Source organism: Neomonachus schauinslandi, chromosome 3 (genome assembly GCF_002201575.2).
Source record: "Neomonachus schauinslandi chromosome 3, ASM220157v2, whole genome shotgun sequence".
NCBI classification, from domain to species: Eukaryota; Metazoa; Chordata; class Mammalia; order Carnivora; family Phocidae; genus Neomonachus; species Neomonachus schauinslandi.
Genome location: NC_058405.1, coordinates 179482671 through 179495493, shown reverse-complemented (window position 1 = coordinate 179495493; position 12823 = coordinate 179482671). Strand labels below are relative to the sequence as shown.

The 12823-nt window shown below is 42.3% G+C and overlaps 1 protein-coding gene across 3 annotated transcripts in view; it reads left to right on the top strand.

Moving 5' to 3' along the window:
* DOCK10 (dedicator of cytokinesis 10) overlaps positions 1-11944 on the top strand; it is a 252381-nt gene extending 240437 nt beyond the window's left edge. For 2 of the 3 annotated variants that reach the window (XM_021682949.2, XM_021682948.2), the window contains exons 51-56: positions 84-230; positions 3360-3570; positions 4760-4950; positions 6875-6975; positions 7128-7266; positions 11214-11893. In XM_021682949.2, the coding sequence (XP_021538624.1) occupies positions 84-230; positions 3360-3570; positions 4760-4950; positions 6875-6975; positions 7128-7266; positions 11214-11330 (906 nt within the window). In that variant the 3' untranslated portion in view covers positions 11331-11893. Of the gene's footprint in view, positions 1-83; positions 231-3359; positions 3571-4759; positions 4951-6874; positions 6976-7127; positions 7267-11213 lie in introns of all 3 variants that reach the window. The other variant, XM_044913434.1, reaches the window with a different exon arrangement.
* The last annotated feature ends 879 nt before the right edge of the window (positions 11945-12823 follow it).

Below are 12823 nucleotides of genomic sequence, written 5' to 3'. Positions count from 1 at the left end.
TTTAAGTAGAGTTTTTGTTTTGTTTGTGATTTGCAATTTGAGTTCCCTGATAAAGTTGGTGGTTCCTTACGTCTCTCCCATAGGGCTTTTTTGAAGAGGAGGAAGGTAAAGAGTATATTTATAAAGAGCCTAAGCTGACAGGCCTCTCTGAGATTTCCCAAAGACTGCTCAAGCTCTATGCAGATAAATTCGGAGCAGACAATGTGAAGATAATCCAGGATTCCAACAAGGTAAAGGAAAATCAGTATTTACGCAAATGTGAGGAATTGACTTAATTTTTTTTATTTTTTAACTATATTTGTTAAAGTTTTCATTTTCTGCCTGACTGTGCAAAGTAAAGCACCTCAACTATTTTGGATGTTTTGTTTGTTTGTTTATTGGCTGGTTGATTAGTGATTTCTTTTTCTTTTGTCAATAAAGTTGTACATGTTTATTCGAGTAACTTTTAGGTAATCTTAGAAACAATATACTGAATTCTCTACTTCTGCCATAGGTTATTTGCATTTGAATAGCAATCTAAGGGTTAAAGCTACTGGGCCCAATGTTGGAGTTGGAAGAAACAGCAAAACATATTTATTCAGTCACAGAGGCCTTCAGGAGTCATACCAATTTTAAAATTGTCCTCTGTGACAGTGGCAGACTTGTATTAACCTGTGAACATTTATTTTACTTCCTCATGGCTCCATGAAGCAAGGACTTACATCCTCTGGTTAGATTACTGCAAATCTTCTAATATGCTTTCATTCATTTAGCCAACTTTTATCAAGTACCTACTGCATGCCAGGCCCAGAACTAGGAGCTAGAACACATGGAGTCTCTTCCTTTCAGAGCTCATAGTTCACATGGGGTTAAGAAGAGAAGGATACAGGACACCTGGGTGGTTCAGTCGGTTAAGCGTCTGCCTTGGTCTCAGGTCATGATCTCCGCGTGGGCCCCCTGCTCAGCGGGGAGCCTGCTTCTCCCTCTTCCTCTGCCCACCCCCCACTCGTGTTCTCTCTTGCTCATTCTGCTCTCTCTCTCAAATAAATAAATAATCTTAAAAAAAAAAAAAAGAAAAAGAAGAAGAGAAGGATACATGCAAACAGTTAATTAAATAGAGTCCAGTGAAGTACCACAGGAGACATGGTCCAAGTCACACGGAGAAAGCTCAGGGCTCCCTGAACAGCTCATTCTTGGCTGGGCAATGCTCCACAGATAATGTTCGCTCTGGGAATTGCAGAGTGAGAAGGTGTTTGCTGGAAGCAGAGGGCGTTCTGAGAAGCTCAGCACAGGCGATGCCAAGGAGGAATGAAAGGGGGAGGTGTGTTCAGAGCGTGGCAGATCTTAGAAACACAGGTTGGATAGAAGAGGGTGGCAGAGCGAGGGAGCCAGAAAAGCTGATTTGTGACCAAGAGCATAGGCTGCTCCTGGCCACAAAAGAAAAGGTCTTTTTCCCCTGTCCTCTTTTACGTAATTCGTATTTGGAGGGGTCTGGGCCTGAGACTGCTGGGCCTGGGCAGAAGTTGTGACAATGTGCTCATCATTCTCCCCCTTAGCTGGAAAGGTGGACAGAACTGGAACCAATGTGCTCATCATTCTCCCCCTTCCCCGTGAAGGTGGACAGAACTGGAACCACCCTCACGGTGGCTCTCCTAAATAGGAAGCACAGAGTTCCTAGTGGGATGAGAAAAATGTCGAATTTGGTGTCAGACCACTGGAGTCTTCATTCCACCAGAATACCACCTATCAGCTAGTGATCCCTCTTGGAGAAACTGAGTGGCCACTCTGAATCTCCTTTCTTTTTGTTTTTTTAAATCCATAAAGTGGTTACAATTATCTTACAATGTATTTATCTACAGTGCATCTATCTATAATCATCTTACAGTATAATTTTTAGAAGCATTACAAAGAAGTTCTCGAGCTTCCTCAAATCTCTGGAATCAGATAGGCAGTGAGTGGGTAAACAGATGGAGAAAGCTGGAGGAAGTTGGAAAATTCTTCCAGAAATCATTAGAAAAGAGGCCGAGTCTCATCTCTTCCACCCTTGAAAAACAGCAAGAGCCATTCCCTGGATGTTCTTGGGGACCCCAACCTACCTTCCTTGCTGTTTGAGAAGCCTATTCACCAAAGCAGAGTTAGTAAAGAAACTATCTAGGATGATTTATTGCAGATAAAAGAATTAGAGAAACTGAACATAAAAATATTGGCACATCAGTTAATCCCCTAAACAGACGAAGAACCTCCTTCCACATTATAAGCCCAGAGCCCATGGCCCCAGTCTAGATACAGGCTGAATTGTAGAGGGACCAAGAGATATATCTTTTTTTTTATTTTTTTATTTTTTTTATTTTTTTATTTATTTATCTGAGACAGAGAGAATGAGAGAGACAGAGAGCACATGAGAGGGGGGAGGGTCAGAGGGAGAAGCAGGCTCCCTGTGGAGCAGGGAGCCCGATGCGGGACCCGATCCTGGGACTCCAGGATCATGACCTGAGCCGAAGGCAGTCGCTTAACCAACTGAGCCACCCAGGCGCCCTATCTTTTTTTTTAATACTTGTTTCAAAATACTTTTTTTTATTAGGTTATGTTAATCACCATACATTACATCATTAGTTTTTGATGTAGTGTTCCATGATTCATTGTTTGCGTATAACACCCAGTGCTCCATGCAGTAGGTGCCCTCCTTAATACCCATCACCGGGCTAACCCACCCCCGAACCCCCTCCCCTCTAGAACCCTCAGTTTGTTTCTCAGAGTCCATAGTCTCTCATGGTTTGTCTCCCCCTCCGATTCCCCCCCTTCATTTTTCCCTTCCTGCTATCTTCTTCTTCTTCTTCTTCTTCTTCTTCTTCTTCTTTTTTAACATATAATGTATTATTTGTTTCAGAGGTACAGGTCGGTGATTCACAGTCTTACACAATTCACAGCGCTCACCATAGCACATACCCTCCCCAGTGTCTATCACCCAGCCACCCCATCCCTCCCACCCCCCACCACTCCAGCAACCTAAGAGATATATTTCTACTCTCAAGAAGCTTGTATTCTAGACAAAGGTAAAGGGCATTCATTCCAGAAGAGAAAGAAGATCAAAGATTAAATGATATGCCCTGGGCAGGTACTTAGGTTTCCAAGAACCTCAGCTCCTTGGAGGGCTGGCTCCAATCCTACCTCTGCCGCCATCTTGACCGCGGTCCAGCCAAGTTCCCCCTCCTGTCGCTTCAGTTCACCCAGCTCTGAAATGATCCGATCGCCTATCTTTCCCCAAGGGAACAGGGACAGGCCCCTCGGGATGCCAGCTGGGGGAACGCAGAGCTTCCTGCTTGCTTCCAGGAGCACCTGGGGCTCACCACTCCTTCTTCCTGCATAATGTGTTAACCCAGGTAAACCCCAAGGATTTGGACCCCAAGTATGCCTACATCCAGGTGACCTATGTCACGCCGTTCTTTGAGGAAAAGGAAATCGAGGACCGGAAGACGGATTTCGAAATGCACCACAACATCAACCGCTTCGTCTTCGAGACGCCCTTCACACTGTCGGGCAAGAAGCACGGCGGGGTGGAGGAGCAGTGCAAGCGACGCACGGTCCTGACCAGTAAGTGCCGGCCGCCGTGCGCATCCCTCTCTTCCGGGGGCCTCCTGGCTCTCGCGGGGTTTCAGGCTGGCCGACAAGTACCCGGGACTGGCTAACAAACGTTTGCCGCGAAGCCCTGCTTTCCCCTCCCTTGGGAAGTCGAGAAGAGACATTCTCAGTAGAGTTACTTGATGCACCTCTTCCCTTTAGACGTTCCCACCGTCAAGGTCATGGTGTCCGCGTCCTGGGAACTTCCCGCTGCTCTCTCCCCAAGCCTGCCCCCAGTTACTTCAGGGTTAGCAGCTCACAGAATTGTGTGCTTTGGGGCCAGCTTCTAAACCACTCTGGAATTCGGGCTTCTCGCGTGTAAACTGAAGGCAGGGGATGACCTCCCACATCCCTTCCAATACCGTCTAGATCTGTTCTATGAGCTAGTCATCCTTTCGCGCATCCAGCAAACATGCCATGAGGGCCTGCGAGGTGCTGGGCACTCTTCTGGGAATTTAAATAAATGAACCAAGAGTCTTGCCCTCAAGGTGGTCATGGTCTGGTAGGAGAAAGCCAAGTAAAGCAAGAAATCCAGGTGAGCATAGCATGAGAAAGAAAATGGGAAGGCACGGGAAATCGGCCTGGGGTGGGGTAGGGGGGCTCCTAAAGCAGACCAAAGAGAAAGATGAGCAAAGGTGTTCTGGATGAATCTTGAGAGATGAGCAGTCCTGGATTGTGCCATAGATACAAGAATAGCAGTGACCCAAATCATAGGAAACATTCATCTTCGGTAAACTCTTCCAGAACATTTATCATCAAAAAGTTAGAACAAAGCTATTACATTATAAGCTATTGAGTATACATTTAAGCATTATTTAGTGTGGTTTAGTATTGTTTTTATTTGAATTATAAGGGGGGGGGCGGAGCTATAATCTTTCCAGTGTTTTGAGACTCGAAAGGCCTTAACCCAGCCCAGAGATGAGGATTTGTTGGCTAGCTGAATGTGGAAAAGCAAGCCAGGCGACAGTAGCTGGGCCCAAAGCTAAGAGATGTGAGACACCATGATACACTGGAGGAAAATAACTCACATATACAGAAACCATGCAGGGGGGAAGGTGCTGTGTGCAAAAAAAAAAAAAAAAGAATATCGTCTAGACCTTCAGGGGCACCCCGGACTCACTAACCCTCAACCTTTACATTCTCCTGCATTGCTTTTGTGCAGCGAGTCACTTGTTCCCATATGTGAAGAAGAGAATACAAGTCATAAGCCAGTCGAGCACAGAACTGAATCCTATCGAAGTGGCGATTGATGAGATGTCCAAGAAAGTTTCTGAGCTTAACCAGCTTTGCACGATGGACGAGGTGGACATGATCAGACTGCAGCTCAAAGTCCAAGGAAGTGTCAGCGTGAAGGTAGGCACGTTCAGAGTGGAGACGCACTTGGTATAAAGTGGAACCTGGTATAAAATGACCTAGAAATTTTTTACAAAGGGGATAAGAGACACTGTTCTCTGTGTGCTACCATCCAGCTACTTTATCTGAGTCTTTAAAATCTTGTTTCACTGTAAATACACATGGATGGTGCCAAACACCAAGAGATAAACTTTTTTTTTTTTTTTAGCCAAAATAAAATTTCTTCATCCTCAATCCTCCTCTCCCATCTTCTCTGGATAAACTACGTTCTATATTCTAAAATCTAACCAATGAATTAATTAATTGTTAATAATAATCAATTATTATTAATTGAATAATAAATATGGCTCTCCCATAAATATCTGTCAGTAAGAGCCTTATGAAAGTGTTCAAAAACAAAATTTTTAAAAATGTGTATTAGTTCATAGGATGTGTGTTGGTATTTATCTGCTATCAGAGGCCTGAGAAGAAGCAGATGGCCTGCTCGCAGTGGGTGATTAAAGAAAATATAACAAACAGACTGTTTGCAAAAGCATAAGCAGTATTTAGGAAAACCAACAAGGTGGGCGCAGAAGCTAGCAAGAATGTTACCCCCTGAACACTGAGGGGAGAGAAGAGTGAATGGAAGCACAGAGAGAGCTGGGAGAGCCAGCTGCTGAGACAGACAGGCATGCCTCTGCTAGATAGAGGACCACAAGGAGGAAACCCTGGGGCCAAAAAGACCCTGACCAGCTGGGACTAGGGAGAGACAGGTGAGGCACTTACCTTGGGCACGGAATTTAAGTGGGCATCAAAAGAGTCAGTACCCAAGATAAAATAATATTAATGCAGTATTTTTAAAAAATAAAAAAATAATGCCAAAAATTTATAATGAACCAAGTGTTCACATTTTAAATAAAGGCAGGCCAGTAATCATGCCATGTAGAACTACACTGGAGCCCAAGGCAAAAGGAAAAATCGGTAATGCTCATCCTGATATTGACCTGCTACCTCCCTCTCGTTTTTCCCCCATGGCTGACTTAAAATAGTAATAATAATAAATCTTTTAAAGCCAGAAGGCAAAAGAATCATTGCTATACTCCAGACAAAACAGCTTCATTCAGCACATAGCTGTGTCGAGGAAAGTGGACTCTGGATCTGGAGAAGCAGAGGAGAGTATCCATAACATTTACTCATCCTACCATGCGGGCGATCCCTGGCCCCCAAGGGCTTGTGAAGACAGCTCCAATACAGTATTAGCTTCTTTCTGTGACCTTATTCCTTCCAAGCCCCACAGTCACAGTAAAAGGCTATAAACTCTAAAGAATATGGACTCCTTCACGAGTGTGAGCCTACTCATGTGTGTGCGCGTGAACGGGACCTGGCATTGTGCATTCATTCAGCAAATCTGATAAATTCATCCTCCGGCCAGAATCTAGGCTGGACTGCCAAATGCAATACAGCCAAACAGTGTTTCCTGGGATGGCGCATACACCATCACCACCGTGGAATGTCTCTTACTAATAGATCCGCGTTCACTGTCAGGTGAATAGAAAAAAAAAAAAAAAAAAGTAGCACATCAAACAGTTGATTTCACAGATGTTAAAATAAAATGTATTTCAGTAAATAAAAATGAGTCTAGTTTTCAAAGACAGTGCAAAAATAACGGGGCAAGCCGAGTGCAGATATGACAAAAATGTGAAACTATGGGCAAGTGACAGTTTGCAAAGGGTGACCGTGGAGTACAGCTCTCAGATGCGTCCTTCCGGAGCTTACTGACTCCTGAGTCGGGGGACAGCAGGTAAGAGAGCACATCAGTAGATCACCGGGCTCTGTGAGAGGATTTGGGTGCTGTGGGATTGGTGCTACTCCTTCCTGCAGTGGAAAAGGCGCCATCCACGGAAGAGATGGCATCCTCCTCAGCCAATTCTCTTCTCCCCAATAGGTTAATGCTGGGCCAATGGCCTACGCACGAGCTTTTCTTGAAGAAACCAATGCAAAGAGGTACCCTGACAACCAAGTAAAACTTTTGAAGGAAATCTTCAGGTAAGTTTTTCTGTGTTGGAATGTTCTGGAGCGCCTTCAGGCAGGAGCCGCCTGAGCTCACCTCCTCCAGGGAGCAGACTCTCTCCGCAGCCTGACTTGGAGCCGCCCCTGTCTACAGCTGATTGGTAATTTGTTCTTTGCTGTCACTAAAGGCAGTTTGCAGATGCGTGTGGGCAGGCCCTTGATGTGAACGAGCGGCTCATCAAGGAGGATCAGCTGGAGTACCAGGAAGAACTGAGGTCCCATTATAAGGACATGCTCAGTGAACTCTCCGCAATCATGAATGAGCAGGTAAGACTTGGCTTGAGGTGGCCCAAGCTGCCGGTGCATAGAAACTGTTCATTCTATCCCCAGTGCCAGAAGGACTGTAAATGTCTCCTCTCTTACATGAACACCATGAGCGCGGAGTTGCTCACTCCTCCATGTACAACACCCTTTGCCTCTCAAAGCAGCAATCAGGTTGGGGAAAAAAATCTATAGAAAAAAAAAAAAGATGAGAATCCAGGTAATTTCCAACATTTTCAGGTATGTTTATCCAAACCATATGAGCAGTTGGTTTTCTAGAATAGATAGAACCTTTTAGACACCAAGGAACACTGGGTGACATTCCACTAGGTTTGCTGCCACTCCTTGTCACCCCTGATGTAGGACCTCACAAGGCCCTGGCTGTGAGGTGCAGCTCCACAGTCTGCCACCAGGGGTCTTTGCACCATACTCAGGAAGAACACCAGGTCTAGGGTCACGGCTTTGTAAGGACGAGACTGCATCTACCCAGGCTGGGAATTCCTGAAGATGTGCAGAATTGGGTAAAACTTAATCCTCTACCCCACCAGCATATCATCCATGCCTCCAGCATGTTCCATAAGGCTGTGCACAAAATCTGGATATTCATTAATCACAGTACTTTTTGAGTTGCTGAGAATCAAGTGGTCAAAATCCAAGGGCCACTCTTTGGCTTCCCAGCACCCATCAACTCTCGCACTCAACCTGGACATCTTACTACCCATGGTCTCCTCCAGGAGTAAGATGTGCTCTTTACAGAATAACTGAGCAGGAAAATTTGAATAATCTAACAGTGCCTCATGCATAGTAGCCACTCATTAAAAATTAGTAGCCCTTCGTTTCTTTAAAGGGCCTAGCACTATCAACACTATTCACAAAGCATGAAATATATCCCATGCATGTTTTCTTCCAAGTGCATTTCTCATTGTTTCTCTTTTCTTCTTTTCCATCTCCTTTTACTCACATTTTAAACTCTCCAAAGTAGCTAGAGGAAGAAGTTGGTTAATTGATTTATGTTGGAGATCATTAATCTCCCTGGATAGGGTTCCTCAATGAGGGATTGTTATTAGTGGTTTGGGATCATGAAGGGGTGATGGGAATTAAAAACTCAAGAGAGATGCCTCGATTGCATGGGGGTAATCATACATGTGAGAGTGAAACAAAAAGAACAAGTGATGGATCTTAAAGTTGGAAAAGGTGGTGAAGAAATGCTTGTTTCCAACTGTAAATTGCATCTGACCTTGAAACTTCAGGCGAAAAAATGCTTTTCTCTTTTTTTCCTGGCAGCTCTGCCGCGGTCCATGTCTGTACAGCTTCTGTTCCTCTGTGTCTAGTATTTCCCTCAGTACTATAAGCAAAAGTGGTATGTTTTTCTTTCCTTATGTCTACACTGTCCTTTGTGGCCTTTTGGTCTGCCTCTCTCTTCCTAGTTGTTCATATTTCCCCAGACACCTCCATAGTGGGGCTAGTGTTGTCTGAGTGTTTATTTAATTAGAACAACTTTATTTCCATTCAAGATAGGCTGATATGAAAAAGAAAAAAAAAGCCTGCTGATTAAAGTTAAAAGCTTACCTTTTATTTTTTTTAAGTAGGCTCCATGCCCAACATGGGGCTTTAACTCACAATCTTGTAATTGAGAGTTGCATGATCTACCAACTGAGCCAAACAGATACCCCAACAACTTAGCTTTTAAAAAGAAAATTCGTACTCTACCAATTTGTAAAATGTATTTGAGGTCAGTTGTATCCAAACCAAAGATTCAGTATACCTCAAATTGCAACAACAACAAAACAAAACAAAACAACAACAACAAAAATCTTTCACACAAAGATAAGAACCAGCTGATTAGGAGGAGAGAAAACTAATTTTTTTCCAGGAAAAAATTCCTTTACTAAAAAAAGCAAAGTTTGACTTTGTGTTCCTGGCAACTGATACAAAGAAAAGAAACGGATACAAAGAAACTGATACAAAGAAAAGAAACGGATGGATTGCACAGATCTTATTATTCAGTAAAAAACAGATCTGTTGGCAGGAAAGATAAACTTTCTCCTAGTCCTGAGGATTTGTCACATCGGTATTTATATATGGGACAATGACAACAACATACATAATAACTTCAAAAAAAGTTTTCCTTAAAAATTATTTACTCTATTATACGGGCATTCCACATTTCCACCTTAGATTAAAATTAGGACAAAGTATTAACTACTACCTCTGTAAAAGAAATTCCAGAGGAGAAACTAGTTAATAATCATCAATCATAAGTGTAAGTTTGTCCATAGCAAAACTATAAGATACTAGAGTGAAATTAGCTATTTTCTTGACAACCATTGATAAGTGTTATTCATTGGTTGTAATGAACAACTTCCTGAAATCAGAAAGAGCTAACCAATGATTAAGATCTGTAAAGTCCCTAGTATTTTTAAAAATGGGTGTTGTCTCAGTTCAGCTTTAAAACAACAAAAAATTGTTTGCTTCTTTTCTCAATTTTATTAACGAAAAGGAATCTGGCCGTAATGGTTGGGTTCCTCTAGTGGAGGGAAACGTAGTCAAATTTTAGCACAATCTTGTAATGCATGAATACATTCACATACCTTTATACTCATGACATGTTCTGGCAAAAAAATTACATATATACTTACAGTGAAGAGAGAAATTCTACTTGTAAAAATAGAAATAGTGTTAGAATAGATAGACGTAGAAATTTTTTAAAAATAGGAATAGAATTAATTATGCAATTGCTCCAGGAGTGTCCAGAAAAGTCATAGCTAAGAGGATATCCTGAAGCCACCTGCTTGGTGAAAGAAACTTCAGTATACGGAAAGAGATGGAATAGGATAAAGTGGATGCTAGTGTGTAAAATGGAGATATTGGGAGGAAGCAGTTGGGGTGGCTAAAGTGACAGGCAAACAACTACCTTATATTATAGGCAGCCAGAATACCACACTAGTTTATATGTAGCCAAAAACATAAAAGCCTCCTTTGATGGAGGCCAAAATGGCGATACATGTAAATAACTGGATGAAACATAAATATAAGACGCTCACTTGGAGTCTGTTTCAGCACTAACGCTGATCACATGGCGAAATCAATGGCAGTAACGAATCTTAAATATAAAATACAGAGAAAGGATCGGATCCACACTGTTATGGTGCCAAGCAGGCAAGACGCAAAGGCATATCACTCTGGGAGTTTCAGATACTCTGTGGACACATTATTTCCCAAATTATTTAAGCAGAACTTGTGTCATTGATCGTAAGGAGAATTTATTGGCAGTCTAGGATACCCAGATGCTTCGTGCTCTGTGCAAATAGAACTGTTAATCTGCCTTGGAGAAGGGTTAAAGCTAAACCATAGCAAAATGTCAAGTAAGCGGGAAAATCTTCACAGCCAGAAATTTGAAATATTCATTAAGTCTCTTCTTTACAGAGATACACTTTAGAGATGCCTGGGGTTTCTACTGTTGTTATCGTATTTACATACCATTATTTGCACCTATATGACAGGAAGGTATCATTTAGACATGTTAATATTATTTTCAAAGTAAAATCAGGTCAAGGTGTATTTTTTTCTTATATTTCCATTAATGCAAACATTTAAATGAGCCTTCAGGTGTTTCACCTTTTGGGTATTTTGACACTATAAATTGTAAACCTCTAGAATAAAATGAAATTCTGGAATTACTCAGCTACAATCATAAAGTCATTATTTATAAATTTATATCTGGTAGTTGAAGAGTACTGCAAAGCTATTTTAAAACTTGCCAAAATGCTTCTGACCTAGACTTGGAAAAAAATTCCAGAACTACTCTGATAAGCTCATTTTCAACAACTCACAGTGTCCCTATGGGGAGGAAAGAAAGCACTGCTCTGGGTTTTAATTTTGTGCTTGGCAATATTAACATGAACCTCTGTATTTTCGTTTTGTTTTGTCGTGTTGCGTTTCATCCTGTGAAGATTACGTACAGGGACGACCCGTCAAAGCGCGGAGCGGAACGAACCTGCCCTCCAGTCATTAGCAGGGTGGCTCCGGCTCTGCCCACCGTCTCCATCTCAGCCAGTGAGGAAGTTTGAGGGGGGGTCTGCTGCATCAGACACACCTCGAAGGGAACCTTCTGAATTTGCCGCTCAACTCGGGGAAGAGAAAGATTTAATTTATTTGAAGTTTTTATAGTGTTAATAATTTTTTACCTCGCCAGCTTGAGAATTTTGCCAGCCTCCAGTTTTGCACATTTCTTACGATTTTTTTTTTTTTTCTTGAGCAACGTTGATCAAGCCAAGGTGAATATTTGCCATGAAACTCCAATGAATGTGTAGCTCAAAAGCAAACCCTAAGTTTGCTGTCAGTTACAATATGTTCAATGCCAAGTCCTAGTACACATATTTTAAAGGTCAAAGTGAATGTTTTTGTAACATTTAAGCACATTTCAAGTGTAAATAGAAGATTGTAAAATATATGGTTTTTACCAAATTTAAAAGAACCTTTTTAGTTAATACTTATGACAGTGCTAAAATTGTATGAATAACATTTCAGATACCATTATATTAAAATATTTGTGTATGTGTACAAAAGTGTTGATAAATACTAATCTTTAAAGTTTGTGGAGTTTCTTTATTTGTAATATATGTGCTCTTAAAAGCAAAAGTGAAATTATGTAAGTATTTTGTTGTTAATAGAAATAAAAAATACAGTTACTTTGCATTTGGTTCCCTCTTGAAGAGTGGGTGAGTTGCTACTAAAAGTGGTTCATCGGACTGGACGTCTGCTGAAAGCAATCCTACACTCACTACGTATGGTGCCTCTTCAGGACTTTAAGAAAAGGAATCCCTCGGCTGGGCAGTTCCTCCAAAGATCAACTAGACAGGCCAGAGGTTTCCAAATCTGCATTAGTAGAATGACTGGGGAAGACAAAATGAATCAGAATCTTGAGGGTTGCGGTATTTAATAGGGCTCTTCACAACTATTCCATATAAACTCATGGTATGATTGCATGTTCCTGCCTCTTTTGAAGTTAGACTCGGCCATGTCACTTGCTTTTGAAATGTGAGCAGAAGTGACATATGTCATTTTCAGGCAGGTACTTAAAAGCCAGTAAGTGGCTCTGCCCAGTCCCTTCACTGAAGCACTCACATGGAAATGAAGCCTCTATCAGTCTGAGTCCCCGAGTGACCACAGTGAGCGTAAACACACACACACACACACACACACACACACACACACACACACCACCACCACCACCACCACCACCACCCCTCCCCACTAACCTTGTCAACATAGTCTGAGTAATAAGTACATTTGGTTGTATTAAGGTCCCAAGATTGAGGGACTGTTTGTTACTACAACATTATGAGCTCATCCTGGATGAATCGTGACTGATGCTCAACCATGTTTGGGAACCACTAACACATTCCACCTCTCTTCCCCAGCCAACACCGGCAGCTGTGCAGCTGAACTGAGCTGCCCCCAGATGCAGAAGGCAAGCTCTGGAATTAGCATTTTATATTCACACTCAGCAGCCATTCCAAAGGTCCAGCCTCCAATCAGGAGACTTTGGCTGAGTTCATCT